Consider the following 19,359-nt stretch of genomic DNA (forward strand, 5'->3'; position numbering starts at 1 on the left):
AGGATTTGTTGTCAGGTGCAACCGTAGCTGTCACCAGGCTCCTTCACTAAGTCCTACTCTGTGCCGAGGCCGTTCTACAGAAATTCGGAGGTGAATGAGCAGTTGTGCCCTGCTTTCACAGAGCTCACTCAGGTGGAGGTAGATGGGTGGGTGGGACAAATAGTAAACAAACAAATAAACAAATAGAGGCAGCAGTTTTTCCATTCGGTGGAGTGGGCAACATATGTGATTCATGAAACATTTAGTGAGAAACTACCCTGCGCCAGGCCCCAGTTAGGGGTCAGATTACCAAAGGCTTTCTGGGTTAGGCCAAGGAGGTTAGACTTCATTTTGGATCTATAAACATACGGAATGGAGAGGGTGCACGGAGACCGGCCTGGCTCCAAGTTCAGTTTTGCCAGTTATTGGCTGTGAGGCCTTGAGAAAGCAGCTCAGTCTCATATCCTTCATAGCAGTACTCCCCTCAGTGAGCTGTTGCGGGGTCAGGTGGGGTCTTCTACATGTGATCACTGATTGCAGCTCTTGGCACATATAAGGTGCTGACCAAGTATCAGTTTCTTCCCTCCTCCTCCCTCCCTCCGCCCACTCCCTCCTCCCCCTTCCTCCCTTCCTTCCTCCCTTCGTCCCTCCTCTCCCCTTCCTTCTTCCCTTCCTTCCTTCCTTCCTTCCTCCCTTCCTTCCTCTCTCCCTCCTCCCCCTTTCCTCCCTTCTTCCCTCCCTTCCTCCCTCCTCCCCCTTCCTTCCTTCCCTCCTTCGTTCCTCCCTTCCTCCCTCCATCCCTCCTTCCCTTCCTTCCTTCCTTCCTTCCTTCTTTCTTTCCTTCCTCCCACTTCCCCCTTCCTTCCCTCCCTCTTTCCTCCCTTCCTCCCTCCATCCCTCCTTCCCTTCTTTCCTTCCTTCCTCCCTTCCTTCCTTCCTCCCTCCTCCCCCTTTCCTCCCTCCTCCCCCCTTCCTTCTTCCCTTCCTTCCTTCCTTCCTCCCTCCTCCCCCTTTCCTCCCTTCCTCCCTCCCTTTCTCCCTCCTCCCCCTTCCTTCCTTCCCTCCTTCTTTCCTCCCTCCCTCCCTCCATCCCTCCTTCCCTTCTTTCCTTCCTTCGTTCTTTCTTTCCTCCCTCCCTCTTCCCCCTTCCTTCCTTCCCTCCCTCTTTCCTCCCTTCCTCCCTCCATCCCTCCTTCCCTTCTTTCCTTCCTTCCTCCCTTCCTTCCTTCCTCCCTTCCTTCCTTCCTTCCTCCTCCCCCTTTCCTCCCTTCCTCCCTCCCTCCCTCCCTTTCTCCCTCCTCCCCCTTCCTTCTTTCCTTCCTTCCTTCCTCCCTCCATCCCTCCATCCTCCCCCTTCCTTCCTTCCCTCCCTCTTTCCTTCCTTCCTCCCTCCCACCCTCCCTCCTCCCCCTTCCTTCCTTCCCTCCTTCTTTCCTCCCTTCCTCCCTCCCTCCCTCCTTCCCTTCTTTCCTTCCTTCCTCCCTCCCTTCCTACCTCCCTTTCTCCCTCCCTTCCTTCCTTCCTTCCTCCCTTCTTTCCTTCTTTCCTCCCTCCATTCCTCCCTCCCTCCCTTCTTTTCTTTCTCCTCAATAAGTAGGAAGAACACACAGGAAAAACAGCCCACATTAAGAGCACTATGGAATGAGTTTTTAAGCTATGGACTCAGACCCCACAAGGTTCATTGGCCTCGGGGGTTTGCTGCTGGCAGAGCAGTGAGGGGACGACGTCACCGGCAAGCAAAGCCCGGTGGGCTGCAGCAGGAACAGACCCGAGCCTGCAGGAGGCCACAGTGGGAATGGGCCGGGATGGTTTGAAGCCAGCGTCCCAGCAGAGAATGATGCAGAAGGCGGTTAAGTGGGCCAGCGCTGGGTTACGGAGGGATTCGAACACTAGCCGAGCCGTGTGACCTGGCCCCCAAGCGGGGGGCAGCAGGGGGCCCACCCCGGTGACCTCGGGGCAGCCCCGTGCAGGACCGGTTCGGAGGAGCAAGGATGTTCCCGCCTGTACCGGTCAGGCTGGGCTCGGTTCTGCTGCAGAGACAACCCTCGGCTCTCAGCGCTTAGAGCAACGATGACTTAGCCGTCGTGCGGCCGCGGAGAGGGGCCGCTGTCCAGGGCGGGGGATGGCCAGCGGTTGGGAGACTCCAGTCCAGAGACACCTCCGTGTCAGCTCCTGCTTCTCCCGCTGCCTCAGCAGGGGGAGGGGCACGGGGGATCCCGCGCCCGATCCCCGATCCCTAAATTAAGTTCCGGCTTGTGGGCACAGGGCCCTCTCCTCCAAACCCTTCATTTGGCCTGCAGGGACCCTCCAGCCAGAGAGGGAGGCGGCTTGAAGCCAGGCCACTGTGGCCGGCGGCAGCAGTCTATTGGCCAGCAGGAGGGGGTGGGACCATCCTCCTGGGTGAGTCCCCTGGGCCTGCCCTGCAACTGCTCCCATGCGGGCGAGGGGACCTCAGAGAGGAGTCCTTGGCATCACAGACCGTGCTACAGAGGTGGGGTGTAGGCCGCCGGCCCGGCCGTTCAGCTGAGCGGAGGACCGGAGGAGACGCTGGAAGAGGAAGGGGGGAAAGGACGGGAAGGGGAAGAGGTGGAAGGGAAAGGAGGCCGAGCAGAGAAAGGCAGGAGGCGCGGGGCCCGCCCAGGTCGGCCGGCACGGAGGCCGCACCGATCAGCCTGCCTCCGCCCGCGGCCTCACCTTCCCTCTGGCCAGTCAGTGGGCAGGGCCAGCGGCCAGCGCAGGGCTCCCTCGCTCGCTCAGAGCGGCCCGCTTGCGGCCCCGCCGGCGTTGGCACGGTGACAGTAGCCAAGTGTGCAAACTTGTGCCATTGTCCCCAGGCCAGGGGGAGCCATGGAGACTGGCTAATATGACACAGGAAAATGTTTGCTGATGGCAATTCTATGGGCTTTGTCCACCTCTTTCTCCATCATGACGACTCGATTTAAGTCCCTAACTGTTTGACTACAAATGCAAGGGGACCGTGCAACGCCAGCCTTTTGTCCGGCCGCGCTGAATGGGCAATTCAGGCTTTGTGCAGCTCAATTGAGGAAGCAAACATAAAGACAAGATTCCTGAGAGCTCCGGCTCCCTTCCCATGGATATCCCAGCACCTCGTTAGGGAGTCCTTCCCCGGCTACCTTTCCCGACATCAGCGAGCCGCCTGCCCTCACAGGCTGGCCAGTGGCCGGTGCCTCCGGGAGGGGGCTGGGAAGAGGGAGACAGAGACAGACAGAGACAGAGAGGGAGAGAGGAACGGGGCGGGAGGGGGAGAGGGAGAGACACTCAACACTCAAGGACGGAGGGGAAAGAGCCCGCCCCGGCTTACCCCGTCCGATTGTCTGTCTGCACTGGGGCATGGCAGCTGTAGGCCTGGAGTCTTTGGGGGAGGTATGCAAGCCCATCTCTTCTGGGCCCAGCCCCTCCTCAATTCTGGACTTTTTAAACACACGCACGCACACACACATGCACACACACACACGCACACACACACACACGCACTGCCCCCTCGAGAAACCAGGGAACCGAGGTCAAGGGGAGGAGGGGCTGAAGGGTAGAAATTTACCGGGAAATGATTGCATTTGGGAGCTGTCTTTTTTGTGATGGTCCCCATGGTGACAATTTGTGACGGCAAAGAATGTGGGAACGGGGCGCTGCCGCCTGATTGGGATGCTTTGTATCTGGAGAGGCGCTCCTGATTGGCCTGAGGGGCCCCCCAGCGCCGGGGACTCGTCCTCCATCCAGCCCACTCGAGGGCTGCACGACTGCTTCCAGCCGGACGCACGGAGCTCGCCGGCCACGCCGGGCCTGGCCCAGGTCTGCCGCGGGGAACCTGCCAGGCCACGTCGGCGGGGGGCCCGGGGCCGGCCCGCACCCTCGGTCAGTGTGGAGGCTCAGGCGGCTCCCGCCGGCTGGGTGGGGGCGTGGGGCAGGCTGGGGCCTGGGGGAGGGGCGAGGGGCCTCGGGTGGTGGCCCAGGAGGCATGAAATTGCTGCAGATGCTTCTGCGGGGGAGCCCCGCTGCCCACAGTCTGAGATCAGCCCGCCAGGCAGGCCCAGGCTTGAGTGCCAGACGGGGGTCCTGCCTGTCCTGCGTGAGCGCCGGGGGTGGAGCGTGGGCGCCGAAGAGGGGGGGCTGAAGCTAGCAGGCCTGGGGGCGGGGGTGGGAGGGGGAGGGCATCACCACTGGGGAGAGAAGGGGCTTGGCCTTGCTCTAAAGTGGAGCGGTGGCCTCGGCTCAGAAAATAAAAACCTCGCTGGCAAGTTGCGCACGTTGGCAGCGTGGTGTGTGGGAGACACGGTGCGCTGGGCACGCGGAGACTTGCGCTCCGGCCCCAGCGATGCCACTTGTGGCTGGGCCGCCCTGGGCAAGCCGCCCAGCCTCTCTGAGCCTCGGCTGCAGGGGAGGGCCAGACTTGGGAGGACTGAGTGGGCCCGCGTGTTCCCTCCCAGATGCTGAGGAAACGCATGCTCAGCGGCCTGATGGGCAGCCCGGTGCCCAGGACTGTGTTTCAGGCTAAGGGGCGCTGGCCCTGCCGCCTCGGGGGGGGGGGGGGCGGCGGCTGGGTGCTGGTGCCCGGAGAGACTCCCAATGGCCTGTGTGTCCCCCCAGGTCAGCTCTGTGCCCTCCCCTGGAGCTGCCAGCCACGAGCAGAACCCACCCGCTTCATGGAAAGCCCCATGCAGTGGCCTCCTGGTGATGGCAAACGACAGTGACGTAAAGATGCTGCTGAACTTTGTGAACCTGGCGTCCAGTGACATCAAGGCGGCCCTGGACAAGTCTGCACCCTGCCGCCGCTCAGTGGACCACCGCAAGTACCTGCAGAAGCAGCTCAAACGCTTCTCCCAGAAGTATTCCCGGCTTCCTCGGGGCCTCCCCGGCAGAGGGGCGGAGCCTCACCTGAAAAGGGGACCCGAGGACCGGCCAGGGAGGCTGCCCCTCGATTCTGGCCATGATTCCAGTCCCGGCGGGGGTGGGGGCTGCAAGGAGAAGGCTCTGGGGAACCCGTACAGGGAGGAATGTCTCTCTAAGGAGCAGACCTTACAGGGGCAGAACCCAGAAGCTGCCAGGCCTGGCCAGGTGCCCATGAGGAAAAGACAGCTGCCCGCTTCCTTCTGGGAAGAGCCTCGGGCCACCCACAGCTACCCGCTGGGGCTGGAGGGGGGGCCGGGCCCCAGGGAGGGACCTCCCTATGAGGGTAAGAAACATTGCAAAGGTTTGGAGCCCTTGGATCCTGAGACGGCCCCAGTGCCGGCATCCCCAAGGGCACCGGCTGAAAAGGAGCCACTCAAGATGTCTGGGGTCGCCCTGGTGGGCCGTGTCAATGCCTGGAGCTGCTGCCCCTTCCAGTACCATGGACAGCCGGTCTACCCAGGTCCTCCAGGGGCCTTGCCCCAGAGCCCGGTCCCCGGCCTGAGCCTATGGAGGAAAAGCCCGGCTTCCCCCGGGGAGCTGGCCCACTTCTGCAAGGATGTGGATGGGCCGGGGCAGAAAGTGTACAGACCCGTGGTCCTGAAGCCTATCCCCACCAAGCCGGCTGTACCGCCGCCCATCTTCAATGTCTTTGGCTACCTCTAGCCGGGCTGGGAGGCCCTCGGCTCCGACCTCTGGCCTGTACGGGTGTTGGGGGCCCAGGGAGCTCTCCGCGCGAGGAGCGAGCTGGGCAGTGGCGTGGCCTCTTGGGAACCTTCCCTTTGTGTGTGTGGATGGGAGGGGAGGACAGGATTGGGGCAGTGGCTTCTCCGGCAGGCGCCAAGTCAGCCCTTGCCTTGGGAGCTGTGGGGCCGGGCTCCGCCGGCCCCTCTCCAACCAGACCAGAGCCCGACAGAGCATCCCACTGTCCTCGTGCCAGTCTTGCGCGGCGGGGCTTTGCCCCGGCCCGCCAGCCGCTCCAGAAGCCAGAGTTACACGTCTGTTCACCTGCCACCCACTATGTAAGCCAATCTCAGTTCTGTTCCTTTCGAGGTGTTTTTTTTTTTGTTTTTTTTTGTTTTTTTTTTGTAAATATTAAGAAGGTTAAAAGAATAAAGACATTTCTTTTGCAGTTTCCACATCTTGATGTCATGAGGTTGAATGGTCCCCAGGTTAAGAAATGCTGGCTGGGCCCGGGGAGAGAGCAGCTTAGGGAAGGCGGCTGGCTGTGGGGGTGGCCGGGAATGACCCAAAGACCTCCACGGTGTCTGAGAATGGACACTGCGGGCCGGCAGCTCCACTCGAAGGAAGGAGGGTGGAGAGGAGTCACCGGGCAGTCACCTCTGCTTGCCAGGTCCAAGAACAGAGGGTGAGGGAGGCCCGTATCTCCAGATGGTCCACAGTGCTCTAGAGAATAAGGAGGCCGGTACCAGAGGAGGTGGGGCTGGAGTCCTGGCTCTGCAATGGAATGTGGTGCTGGACCTTTCCTCCGGGGGCCTCCTTGCCCCACCTGCAGCGTGAGGGGTGGGATGAGAGTGGTCCCCCTCTGCTATGCCTTCCACTCTGATTACGGCCTCAAAGCAGAGGCTGGGCCAAGGCAATCATGCCCGACCCTGGCCAGAGAGAAAATCAGGACACACTGGAGCTTGGCCCCCTGTGGACAAGCCAAAAAAAAAAAAAAAAAAAATCTCTGGCTAAGTCAGATTCCTGGGTAACCTTCTGATGGCCCCCTTCCTGGGCCTGGCACATACCAGGTGCCCTGTCTGTGACAAGGCACAGAGGAGGGTGCTGGTGGCAGGGAGTGGCCCTGGGTCTTGCCCTGATGCTGCCTAAAGGGCAAAGCCATTGGAGAGGCATGCGCCTCCATACCGGCCCAGGGTCTGCTCTGCTGCGTGAACCTGCTCCGTGGCTGAGAGCACACAGACCTCATCAAAGCACAGCTCTCACCACTGGGACAGGTGCAGGGCCAGCCCTGGCTGGGGACTGCAGTCCCCTAATTAGCAGCATGATGCCGGAAAGTTCATCTCCCTCTGTGCCTTGGTTTCCCCACTCTATAAAGCCGGGGACGAGGTCAGTGATAGCAAACAGAGGTACCTGCCATTTCTGCACCCAAGGCAGGTGTCCTCAACTAGTCACAGTCACTCTCCCTCGGGGGCCGGATACGACCTCGGAATCCTTTCTAACACAAGGCTCCAGGATTAGCGATTGTGAAGGGCCCTTCCTACTCTGCCTGGTTTTGCTCTAGGATTCCCCTGGAGTGGAGCATCTCTATGGGAGGGCGGCCTGCTCCCTGGGAAGCCAGTGGGTTTCTGGTAGTTTGTCTGATGGTCTGGGAGGACTTGAGAGCCACGGAAGCCATGTGATGCCAGCAGACTTGTTCTGAGTCGTTATCTAGCACACAGGGTAAGGCATCAGGACGCTCGCCGCAGGCCGCTCCGGTCTGCTCTGCCCCTCCACACAGTACAGCAAGGTGTTAGAAGCCCTGATCCACCTACCGGCTCTGTGACCTCGGGCAAGTTACTTAACCTCTCTGGGCCAAAACTTCCTCATCAGAAAAATATGACAGAAAATAGATTGTCGTAGGGATGATGGGAGCACCTGGTACTCTTGAGTGTCACAGACCTGACAGAAAGCCTCACCCGCCAAAAGTCGCCTCCCCTAGTCATCTGGGCCATCCAACTGTCCTCCCCCCGGGGGAGGAACAGAGCCCAGGGAGGAGTGTTTTCTCAGAAAGCTGTCCGAGCCGCTCTTGGGCTCCTTTCCCCAGGGGACACCCTAGTGATGCATGAATACAAACGCAGGGAGGCTTGTCTGGAAGCAGAAACCTTTACTAAGAAGCGCTGGACAGAAGCACACGGCCCGTGACTCCGCAGGCAGAAGCAAGTTGGGGGCAAACACATGTAGGACAGCTGTGGTTAAAAACATACAGCCGCAGCAGAGGATTCCCTGAACAAAAAAGTAAGTCGTGCTGGTTCCAAGTGAAACCCGGGAACTCACCTCCTAGCCTCACATCTCCAGCACTAACGTCCCATGTGCTGTGCGCACAAACCGGAACCACTTGCAGGATTTTTAGTGTTTGGTGATGCTGTTGAGACATCTCCGCGGCCCAAGTGTGGGGGTGGGGGAGGAGGGCTCTGCAGAGGGCTGTGGCTCCAAAGTCGTTCTCTGGAGCAGCGGTGGTCAAGAAATGGAACAACCAAGCACAACCCGAGCACCGGCCAGTCACAACCGACCCTTGGGAACAGGCCCCAGCCCAGGCCTTAATCCTTAAGCTTCTGGGTTGGGGGGCGGGTGGGGGGGGAATAGGGGCCGGGATCTGAGAAGGCCAAGGCTGGGGAGAGACACCTGGGGAGGAGGGGCCCTGACCAGTGCCTGTGACCAACCAGTACGGACGAGCACTCGTATTCTAAGAACCCAGTGCGTCCCAGCATCCCAAGAAGGTGTCACAACCATGCCCACCTGAAAATGGGCTGGGGGCTCCCGAAAATGCCTGGCTTCCCCCACAGAGCCACGTGAGGATCCCGGGGGGCAGCAGAGGGGACGAGGCTTCGTGCCTCCGGTTCGGTGCCTTTGCAGGGGTTGACAGTGGCCACCCCTCCAGCACCTTCGCTCACGGTGGCCCGTATTCAGATTTCTTTTCCTTCCTGGTATCTCAAGTTTTGTGGCAAACGGGTGAGCAGGACGCGAGGACAAGCTGCCAGGAAACATGTGTGTGCGAGGCAATCCCAGGTGTCAGGAGGCTTGTAGACACGGAGCCCTGTTTGCGATGCTGCTCACGTTTCCACGGTGATTGAAGCAGGACAGAAAAACCAACCCCAGGCCGCTCCGCTCACAGAGCAGGAAGCTGCCCCCTCTCCTCCAGCTGCCGGCTCTCCTGTGGCTTTCAGAAGCCCAAAGGTGTCGTGCACCCTGTCCCAGCACCTGCCCCACCCCTACACCCGCCAAGAGCAGCGCCGAAGACCCCAGGCCCTGTGGGAAGGAGGGGGTCGGGCGAGAGGGACCTCGCGGGGCAAGGTGTCATCTGTGCAACATTTATTGTACTTGACACGTGGGTCCCCCACCCACCCCCGCCGGATCACACCTCCAGGAAAAAAGCTCAGGAGTCAAGTGGAGAGTTTTACAGACAAAGTGGGAGGGGACCGGGACAGCCCGGTGGCAGGTTGTCTCCGAAAGGCAGACACATCCCTGAAAGCGTCGGGGGCGGGGCTGCGGCTGCCCTGCTGGCTCCCACCTGCCGCCCCCCCCCCAACTTCTGCCCTTGGGGTCTCTGCCATTCCCAACGGCAGAGAAAGTCTGGGCTCTGCTCATCAGGTTGAAAACAAACACGGGTTTTCCTCCCACTTGACACGTTGTGTTCTCTGGTCCGGGCAAAGCTCTGGCCCAGAGACCTGGTGAGGTCACGGCGGCTGCCCCAGCTGCCACGGAGGCCAACCCACGGCCTCGTTCTGTCATCAGGCCCCCTGGGATTTGGGGACACGGCTGTCCTGAGGCTTAGTGACAGTCTGAGGAGCGACTCCTCCACGCGGCCTTGGTTACTGGGTATTCTCGTGTTTCAGGTACCGAATCAGCCTGCCCGGGAGGGGCAACGCGTCCAGGAGTTTTATGCGGTGCTTTCCAACCACCTTCCTCACTTGCAGCCGGCACAGGTGAGCCAGGGGCCTCGGGAGTTCTGGGAAAGGGGAGAAAGAGAAGTGCCAGCGTGTCTTTTGCAAGCAGCAGAGTTTGCCTGTGACTGCTGGCAGGTAGGAGACACCCAATCGATATGACTGGATAAGAGGGGGGCGCCTGGACCCCACCACGCTCCGAAACCCCGGCCCCTGTCAGCTGAAAAGATCTGGCGAGGCAGCTCCCGCCTCGTCGCCCCTCATCGATCCGCACGGCCCAAGGCGGCAGCTAGGGCAGGTACAAACCCATTTCACAGGTGAGGACGTAGTGGGGGGCACACCTGGAGCCGGAGCTGCCAGCCCCCTCGTCTTGTCCTCCTTCCTGTATATACACAGCCTGGACCCCCCAACACAGTCTTAGCGAAGGGGTTGGGGAGTTCGACCTCTTAAGTGCCCCCACGCATGGAATTAAGCTCTGAGCTCTGGCGGTGCAGACAGGCCAGCGTGGGGGCAGGGATGGGGCATCTCCCCACACGTCCCCAAATCCCACTTGGCTGCCGCCTCCTGGGAGGCCTCCCGGGATATCTCACACGGCGGAGTTTTCTCAGCTGAGGGGGAGGGGTGAGGTAGGAACAGGGACTGATGTGTCTGGTGACGGGGCAATTTATTTCAGTCCTGGGCACAGGGTCTGGCACAGGCGAGGGGTTTGTTGAATCAAAGGATGCCATCCATTCACTCAACAAACACATGCTGACCCCTTGGCTGCCTGGCCCCGTGTTCCCGCCAGGGATGCAGAGGAACCAACCCAGGACCGTGGGGGAGGCTTCCACACCAGATGGTGCCATCTGAGCAGGGTCTTGGTGGGTGGGCAGGTATTTGCCAGGCGAAGAAGGGAGGTAGGGACGTTCCAAGCAGGGGAAACAGCAACGCCGAGCCGAGGAGGCCGTGGCCATCCCGGGAAGATCGGGATGCGGAGGGAATGTGGAAACAAAGGCAGACGGGCCAGGTGGCTCAAATGCCATCCAGATCCATTTCTGGCTGCTCGGTCTCGCTTAGGACAGAGCCTCCCCTCCGGGAAGCTCAGTCCCTTTCTCAGCTGAGTGAAGACTGAGTTTGTGAGGAGGAAGGCAAAAGGCCACTGGCGAGCAGAGGACAGGGCCGCTGGCCCGGCTGGCTTCGGAGACTCTGGGGTACCTGCCGCCTCTTAGAGCCTCTGTCCACCCTCCGTCTGGTAAAATAATGTCAACATCACAGCATTAAACGAAAAAGCACGTGGAGAGTGTTCTGTAGATGGAGGGTGGGCTTTCAAGTTACCACAACAGGTGTTGGTTAAGAACTATTTGTACTACCTGCTAATAAATGTTTATAGCACACCGAAGCGTTCTGCACATTTGTCCCTGGGACTAGGTCTCGCGAGCGATTACCCTTCTCTAGGGAGGGCAGAAGGGGACTGGGAGGGGTGGGGCCAACATCTAAGCAGGGACTGCTCCGCGGTCCTCTAGTGGCCGAGGATCACCGTGATAGCAGCCAATGATTCACGAACTCGGTGAATGTTTAGAGAGCCTCTAGAGCTGTGCCCTGGGTGAGCGGGCAAGTCACCACCTCCCACCCTCCGCTGTCGCTGCCCCAGTAACTCGATCAAGGGTCCAATGCAAGTGCTTCAGAGGCATTCGTGCAAATGAAAAATCCTACAGTGCGTTTGGGTTCATCGGGGCACGGGGATCAAGGAGGAGGGTGGCAAGGGAGAGGTGGGACACTGCGGGGTGGGGCACCTGGACGGTCAGTGGACAGGCCACAGTGTTGCTCCCGGTGCGGTCTGTGGACCAGACCTGGGAGCACGCTGAAATGCAGCCCTGCCCCACACCTGCTGAGTCAGAATCTGCATTTTTAACAAAATGCCCAGGTGCTTTGTATGCACTTTACCGTTTGAAATGCCTGAGACCACTATTCCCTCCGCTACCCTGCCACACTACCTCAGTGGCCCACAAACATGGGCAACTTACTCTGAAAGTCCCGGTACCCCTCGGTGAGCTGGAGCCATTTAAAACGTGCTCGATTTGGCAAAGAGACCCCGGGGTTGGTCAAACTTAGGTTTGAATCCCAGATGCCACCAACTAGCGGGCAGACCCTGGCTCAGATGACGACATCATCTCTCTGAGGGCCAGTCTTCTAGTCACAGAACAGTCCTGGAGACCCTCTATGTGACACGCGGCACAGAGCTTGCCACATAGTAGGTGCTCGTTAAATGTCAGTAACGGTCACGTGCCCCGAGTCCTGGGCCTGAATCGGGCAGGGTGCCCCGCCAGCAGCAGCAGCAGCAGCAACGGCCCCTACCTGCCTTCTCCTTGATGACAGCCCAGTCCTCGAAGCTGTCGATGTGCTCCTTCAGCCGCGAACAGAGATGCACGTTGCCTACGTAGTCCAGGAGGACGTCGATGATGGGCCCCGCCCAGCGGCTCATCTCCGGGGCAGACAGGATCTCGCAGAACTGGAAGACATCACACACTGTGGCCGGGGCACCCGGGACCAAAGGCAGCGCCTCTGTGAGCACACCGGTCGGGGGACCCGAGGCCGGGGAGAGCAGGGGTGTATGCGAGGACGGACACTGGGCACGCCCATGGCAGGATCCAGTTCTACCGGCCCTCGCCCCTCTCCTCAACACAGCCTCTGCTGCCACAAGCGGAAGGCGGGCAGCTGGGACATCACCTCTCTAAGCCTCAACTTCCTTGTCTGGAAAATGCGACTACGACAACTGGAGGGTTATTTTTTACGAGAATTAAGGTAACGTGAACATCACCTTCTTTGCACGCAGCAAGTGGCCCTGCAATGATTCCCATTAACCACTACGTTGATCTCCAAGAGAAGGGTGTTTCTCACCTCCTTTTCATTTCAAGTTCGGACTTTTTAAGTCACCACCACGGCCACGTCCTGCCTCTGGGTCCCTCTTTGCACCTCGTCTGCTCTTAGCCAATCTGCTCTCACCTCCATCCCCATCGGGGTCATTCAACATCATATTCCGGGCGCAGGTTTGCTGTGGGTGATGAACCCCTCAGTCTCCCACATTCCCCTGCTCCGCTGTTGTTTCCTTAAATCCCCCCAGACCGGGGAGCAAACAAAGGACGCAACCCGTGCACGGGAGCCACTGAGCTCTGCTGCCTCTGAAGCACGCCGGCCACGGGGTTCCACGGCCTGCGGGGTGTGCGGACCGCGATGCCCCCCCCCCGCCCCCGCCCGGGCTCCGAAGGGCATCCGCCATCAGGCCACCCTGGCGCGTGCTGGGCCTGGGAAGCGCGCCCCCGCCTACCTGCACCACGCCGGGCGCCTTATCCGTGGCGGGCGCGTCGCTGAAGCGGCTGGAGGGCGGCGGGACGGGCGGGTGCGGGCCGTTGCCGTACAGGCACGAGAAGCAGGGCTCGCCGTCGCAGCCGAGGTCCATGAGGAACTTGAGCAGCGACAGGTACTTCATGGCGAACATGATGGTGGCGGGGAAGGCGGTGGGGTGCGTGGCGATGTAGGCGTCGATGTTGGCGCCGTGGTCCAGCAGCAGCTGCATGGTGCGCAGGCAGCCGTGGCGGATGGCCACGAGCAGGGGGCTGATGACGTCGCGGTTGGGGTCGGCGCCGGCGAGCAGCAGCAGCTCGGTGGCGTACACGTTGTTGTTGACCACGGCGAAGTAGAGCGCGGAGCTGCGGCGGTCCTCGTAGAGGCGCGCGCGCTCGGGCGCCAGCGGCGCGTTCACGTCGAAGCGCGCGCCCAGCAGCGCCTCGAGCACCGCGTCGTGGTTGCGCTCGGCCGCCAGGTGCAGCGGGCTGATGCCGCTCCGGCGCACGCGCGTGCGGCTGGTCACCGGCAGCAGCATCTGCACGATCCTGCGGGTGGGGCGGGCAAGCCGGGGTCACGGGGCGGCCCGGCCGGCAGGGGGCGCCGAGGGTCCAGGCCGGGCCGCTGGGGACTACCGTGTGAGGAGGCAGTGGCCCACCAGCGGGGGGCGCCGGGGAGCCAGCCGGTCCCACAATGACCGCTTTGGGAAGGACGGGCCTGCGGCTATCCCCGCTTTGCAGATCAGGGAAACTGAGGCTCCGAGAGCTTCGACCACCTTCCCGAAGTCACAGAACCAGGAAGGGGTGGAGCTAGGCTTCACTCTCAGAGCCCGTGGCCTCCGAAGTCCTAGTTCTGAAAGACCTCAGCCCGACTGGCCTGTGGTTTCAAGAATTTCCTGCTGACTTATTTCAGGGTAAAGAGTGTTCCCCATTCCCAACTCATTCCCTGAAGGAATGGACCGGAAGGCCCACAGACCTGATGCAGGAGGCAGTGGAGCCCGTAGTGAAATTTGGAGCTAGAAGTTTGGCACCTGCCCTGCCTGGGTGGGGCGGGGGAATAGGGGGACAGTGACAGTCATATCCGAGAGCTCACAGCGTCCCAGGAGACAACTAAAGGATTTACAAACACAGTTTGGTTTAATCTTTTCCACAACCCATAAAGTCCGTCTCATCATTCCCATTGTGCTGATGAGAAAGCTGGAGGCACAGAGAGGTTGACGGACTTGTCCAGGCCGTATATCGGGAAAGGCAAACCAAGAAATGTACCCCCTTCCTGCCCCAGGGCTGCGCCGTCCTGCATCTCTGTGGAGCCGCCAGGTCCTGGGGGACAGGAGCGGATGAATGTATTTGGCGTGGACCATTCCTGCGCTCGGCCCCGGTCAGCCCTTGGTGACCACAGAGTCCCTTCCCCTCTCCTGTGAGTCTCAACACCTCTTTCCCTGAAGCCTAACTCGAGTCTCTCCCAGGCTGTCTGCCTTGCCTGTGGCCTGGAGAGGGTTGGTCAGGTACTGCTGAGGCTGGAGATTCCTGTGATCCCTGGCTTTGCTCTCCTGAATCAGACACTGCTCTTAACATTTCATCTGCATTCATCTATTATATCTTCCCAGTAGCCCTGTGAGCTAGTACGTGTGCTATCTTAGTTTACAGATGAGGAAACAGAAGCCCAGAGAGGGTATGTGACTTGCACAAGAACACACAGCCAGTCAGTGACGGAGCCAGGGTTTGAACCTAGGCAGTCTGATTCCCCAGGCCACACTCTCGACCCCTGCCGTACGTCTTGTGTCGCAGGCAGGGTGACAGCTGATAGGTCACAGAGTTTGGCGTCCCCGCGCATTGACTTGCCTGCCCCAGTTTACCTTCACTGCAGCCCCGTGGGGTAGCCTGAGCAGGTCTGTGACCTTCCTTTTGACAGATGTGATTCAGAGAGAGGAGGCAACTCATCAAAGGTAGTAAAGCAATTCTGGGGGCTCTTGACCCCTTGTATTACTCTCTTCCCCTAGACCACTGCCACCTGCAAGAACGAGCTTCCGCCACTGACCCCAATCCATCCAACCCTTGCTGACAGGTGACTTCCCAGCCCCATGTGGCCACCAAGGAGGTGGCCGTGGTGAGGCAAGCAGGTGCCACCAGGCCTGTTCCCATGCCTCTCAGCCTCCTGGCATGCTGGCTTTGCGGCTTCCTGGAAATCTCATGCCAGTGATCTCCTGCTAAGATCTCAGCGGAAAGTATTATTATTGTTAGTGACGCCGTGTTTGCCTAAAATCTGCCCCTAAAACCTCAAAAGGAAATTCACACACTCAGGGGGGCTAATTGCCTCCTAATTTCTATTTGTGCAGGCGCAGGAGGCCTGGCCTCACTCTGTAGAGGTGCTGGTCAAAGGCAGGGCTGGGGCCTCGCCCTGGACCACAGCCATCGCCAACAAATGCTCCCTAACAGCCGTGGCATGCCCGAGCCCGGGAGAGAACAGCGAGAGAGACCGCCCTGGGGCCGCTGGCCAGATGGGGCTGGCATCCCCGGCAGGTCACAGCTGGCCTCCAGCAATGCCCTGCCCAACCAGGGGAAAGCGGCAGGAATGTGGGAACATGACTAGCGTCGCCTACAGTCCCAGAAACGTCATCTTAATAACACAATAAAGTCATCTTAATGTACGCTTCCGTAGGACTTCGCAGAGTAACTAATATGCCCTGCAGGACGGGGTCTGGAGATCAGCCTGTCCAGCCCTCCCATTTTATAGGGGGTGAAACTGAGGCCCCGGGCATGGGGTGAGGAAGAGGGTGAGATTGGATTGGAGGCGGATGACAAAGCCAGGGCAGAATGTAGGTGTCCAGAATTCCCAAGGCCAGGCCTTTCCGTGATGCCTCACTCCCCCAGCCCCAGGGAGTGGCCGCGTTGGTGGCCCTGCCACAAATCATCACTCCTTTTCCCCAGCCCGTGTTGTGGGACAGAGGGCTGGAGGATGAGGAGGTGACCCCATTGATCTGAGTCTCTCTACTTCTCGCACAGGCAGGTCCTGGGGCCACAGGGCTCAAAGTGTACCTCATGAAGAGGAACAAAGCTGACCACCGCCCAGTAGAACCTTTGGTGTCTGGGAGGCCAGGTTCCCTCTGCCCCGCCCCCCTTCTCCCTTCCCTGGGGCAAGAGCCACACCCACCAGCTTAAGCCCTGAGACCAGACCAGACCCAGCTCAGGGCTATTTCAAGGAGGCCTAGAGCAGCAGCTGGGCAGGTGACCTTGGACCCCAGTCACAATAACTGCCCGCCCCCCCCCCCCCCCGCCTTGTTTCTAGGACCCACCAGTAAACGAATCCAACTTTCTCTGTCCCAGACAGCCTCACTGTCTTTTCTCCAGGCCCCGGGTCCCCACCCAGGATTCTGGTGTCCTCAAGGCTGCTGCCCTGGTTCCAGTGTCCTGCCTGAATTTTAGCCCAGTGACAGGGAACAGAGCAGAGAGCTTCTAGTCAAAGCAAGCTGCCCCTGGCGGTGTGGGGTCCCACATGGGGCTGTGGACCTGGGTTACACCACCGGTGTCGTCTGTCGGTGCTGGGCCATCTCAGGCCTGTCACTCAACCTCTCTGAACCACGTGTGTAACAGGGAGGTAATTAATCGCAACAAGAGTGATGATGACGATGGTGACGATGATAGCTGCCCTTTAGGGAGCCCCTGTGAATTGTTGGGAGCACCCCACCCTCCTAAATAATATTACTGAGCATTTGCTCTGTTCCAGGCACCATTCAAGGTACTTTACTCACCGACCTCATTTATCCTGGAAATGGACCGTATGAGCTAAGGACTTTATCGCATTCACTCGTCGTAACAACCCAGCAAGGTGGGATCCTTCTGCCCCGGTTACAAAACACAATTCGCTGATACCTTTCCCTGAAGCTGGTCTTCAGGATAAAATGAGATCACTCGAGTAGTAGGGACCCCATAAACGGTGGCCGTTGGTGTCTTGACCACCGTGGTGACTGCAGCCCACTTGCCCTGCACACGCAGCACGCAGGCATTCTGGGTCACAAGGTCACGGTGGAGTGACCTTTGTCAGCGTTGGGTGTAATTTGATTGCAGACTAGACCTTCGCAAGGGAGCCAGTCACCCACAGATGGCTCGGCTGCCAAAACCACCGGGCTGCACTGTGGTGACCCTGCCGTGTGTGTGTGTGTGTGTGTGTGTGTGTGTGTGTGTATTTTGGAGGGGAGAGACTGCCTCTTCTCTGAGCCCAGGTGATGCTCATGCTGAGCCAGAAAAGACTCCACCAGTGGAGGAATCTGCCTGTGGACATTCCCAAGGGCACAGCAGGACTCTTGCCCGCGAGGGACCCTTCTAGGCAGATGTGTACCTCTTGTCCCGAGGTACTAGGAGCTGGAGCAGGGGTGCAAACCGCCAGCTCTCCATCAGGACTCAGAACAGCTCAGCGGATCCCCACGATGCAGACTTCTGGGCCCTGCCATCCAGGGCCTGATTCAGCAGGTCTAGGGAGGAGCCCCAGAGTTCCCTTTTAGTCAATAGGGATACTAACTTGCTTGTGAATGTGCCTTATAATCTGCCTTTTAATTTAATGTATTTCATGCTCTCTATCCTCCCTTTTTCCAAAAAGAAAAAAAAAAGTTTTAAGTGGCTTGCAAAGGTGATAGAGATTAGAAGTAAAAGAGAAAGAATAGTTAAACACAAGGGCATCAGAAGCGAGGCCCAAAAGGTAAGTTGTATGCCAGCCACAAAATGCACCCTAAAAGAATGGTTCTGTCCCACACTGTGCGGTGAAATCGTCTGGGCAGCTTTTAGAGACCCTGAAGGCCCAGCCCAGCCGGCTTATATCAGAATCTCTGGGGTGAGTGAGGCCCAAACATCAGGGTTTTTAGAGCCCTTTAGTGGGGTGCGGGTGGGGCTCCAGTATGTAGCCAAGACTGAGAATCTCTGGTCTTAATGCTATTCTAAATTCAGTTTGAAAGATGTCTGGGGCACCTGGTCTTGTCCAACACAAACCATTTCTTAATAGATCTGTCTTTGGTGGGGCGCCTGGGTGGCTCAGTGGGTTAAGTGTCCAACTTTGGCTAAGGTCATGACCTCACCGTCCTTGAGTTCGAGCCCCGCGTCGGGCTCTGTGCCGACAGCTCAGGGCCTGGAGTCTGCTTCGGATCTTGTGTCTCCCTTTCCTGCTCGTGGTCTGTCCCTCTCTCTCAAATACAAAAACATAAAAAAAAATTTTTTTTTAATCTATCTTTGGTGTTGAGCTTTAATCTCATAAGGTGCCTTTGCTAAACTGGAAATGAAAAAGAAGATAAAGCCTCTGGTTAAATGTTCTACAGAGATGGCATCATCTGGCGAGCACAGAGACCAGCTACTGGGCACTGCTTTCCATGCTATAGGTGGGCAGGGCGTTTTGGCAGGTGGCCGAGAGCGGAATGCCCATGGAATGTCACATCAAATCCCTGAGCGGCTCATGGGAGGTCAGCGCGGAGAGGGCCATTAATGCCGCATCCCCAAGGAGTGAAGTGCCCGGGACTTGCCTGGCCATGGGCCCTGCGGCAGAAGCTGCTGGGAACACGGCTTTAAACCTTTGTTGGGCAGCCCTCAAAAGGGGCCTGGCCCCTCTCAGTCTTGGGGAGCAGAGGGAAATGGGGCCTGGGAATGGAGGGTGGGTAACCAGGGAAATCGCTCTGAGAGTCATGAATCCGAAGCAGATTTGGGGGGAACACAAACTGTCCATATGGGTGGTTCCGGAGAGGACCCGCCTTGCTCCCTAGTCATCCTTAGGTGCTCCTTCAACCTCTCCTCCAGCTGGGGCCAGACTGCCAACATCGGGGTCCACTTGAGGCATCTGGGTGTGATCGAAGGATGCCAAGGGACAGTCCCCGCCCTGCCACTCTCTGGCAAGCCACTTCCCATCTCTCTCCTCTACAAAATCAGGAGTTGTATGAGATCAGCGATTCCCTCAAAGGTGTAGATGGGCTGTATCTGGTTGGCTCAGGGAGCTTTTCAAAGGTAGAGGCTTAGCAGTCCCCCCCGCCCCCGCCCCCGCCCCCACCCCCGAAGATTCTGGTTTAGTGGTTCTGGGATTTGTCATTTAACAAATAGCCCAGAATGTCTGTGCTCTACAGGCCAGTACAGGGATCCCGTGGGCCTGGAGATTCCAGCCCCTTCCTTCTCTTGCATTCTTGGGATCTCTCTCTCCAAGATAAACCATGTTTGTTTCCCGGGGCAGAAGGGAAATAACGTGTCTTGCCTGTCACCACTGCCTGACTTGGTGCTTTCTCCCGTCTCTTGGCTTCACTAAAAACTGAAGGCTCCTCCAACCTGGGAGAGAGTGAGCACAGACCTACTGGGTCCCTGCTGTGTGCCTGGCACTCTGCTGGGCACTTTATTTCCATTCCATAAGCCACATATATCCATTGCACTAGTCCTAACAGCAACCCCATGAAGCAGCTGTAACTATCGCCCGTTTTACAGAAGAGGAAAACCTTTCTGAGGTTCAGAAACATGCCCCATGGCTTCAGCAGGGATTCAAACCCAGGTCCCTGTGACTTGCAGCCTGCCCTGCGGTCCAGAGAAGGCAG

The 19,359-nt window shown here is 59.0% G+C and overlaps 2 protein-coding genes across 5 annotated transcripts in view; one reads left to right on the plus strand and one right to left on the minus strand.

The window, feature by feature from the left end:
• Positions 1-3,642: 3,642 nt before the first annotated feature.
• On the plus strand, positions 3,643-5,961 carry FAM181A (family with sequence similarity 181 member A). The gene is made up of 2 exons (XM_030320359.1): positions 3,643-3,852; positions 4,585-5,961. The coding sequence occupies exons 1-2, from the start codon at positions 3,643-3,645 to the stop codon at positions 5,548-5,550; spliced, it is 1,176 nt and encodes a 391-aa protein (XP_030176219.1). The 3' UTR covers positions 5,551-5,961.
• Positions 5,962-8,899: 2,938 nt separating this feature from the next.
• The window catches only part of ASB2 (ankyrin repeat and SOCS box containing 2), a 42,491-nt gene continuing 32,031 nt past the window's right edge, over positions 8,900-19,359 (minus strand). For 3 of the 4 annotated variants that reach the window (XM_030319861.1, XM_030319862.1, XM_030319864.1), the window contains 3 exons: positions 12,793-13,357; positions 11,823-11,976; positions 8,900-9,553 (listed from right to left, as the gene is read on the minus strand). In XM_030319861.1, coding sequence (XP_030175721.1) covers positions 9,417-9,553; positions 11,823-11,976; positions 12,793-13,357 — 856 coding nt within the window. In that variant the 3' untranslated portion in view covers positions 8,900-9,416. Of the gene's footprint in view, positions 9,554-11,822; positions 11,977-12,365; positions 12,520-12,792; positions 13,358-19,359 lie in introns of those variants that run through there. The other variant, XM_030319863.1, reaches the window with a different exon arrangement.

This window comes from Lynx canadensis, chromosome B3 (genome assembly GCF_007474595.2).
Source record: "Lynx canadensis isolate LIC74 chromosome B3, mLynCan4.pri.v2, whole genome shotgun sequence".
Lineage (NCBI taxonomy): Eukaryota > Metazoa > Chordata > Mammalia > Carnivora > Felidae > Lynx > Lynx canadensis.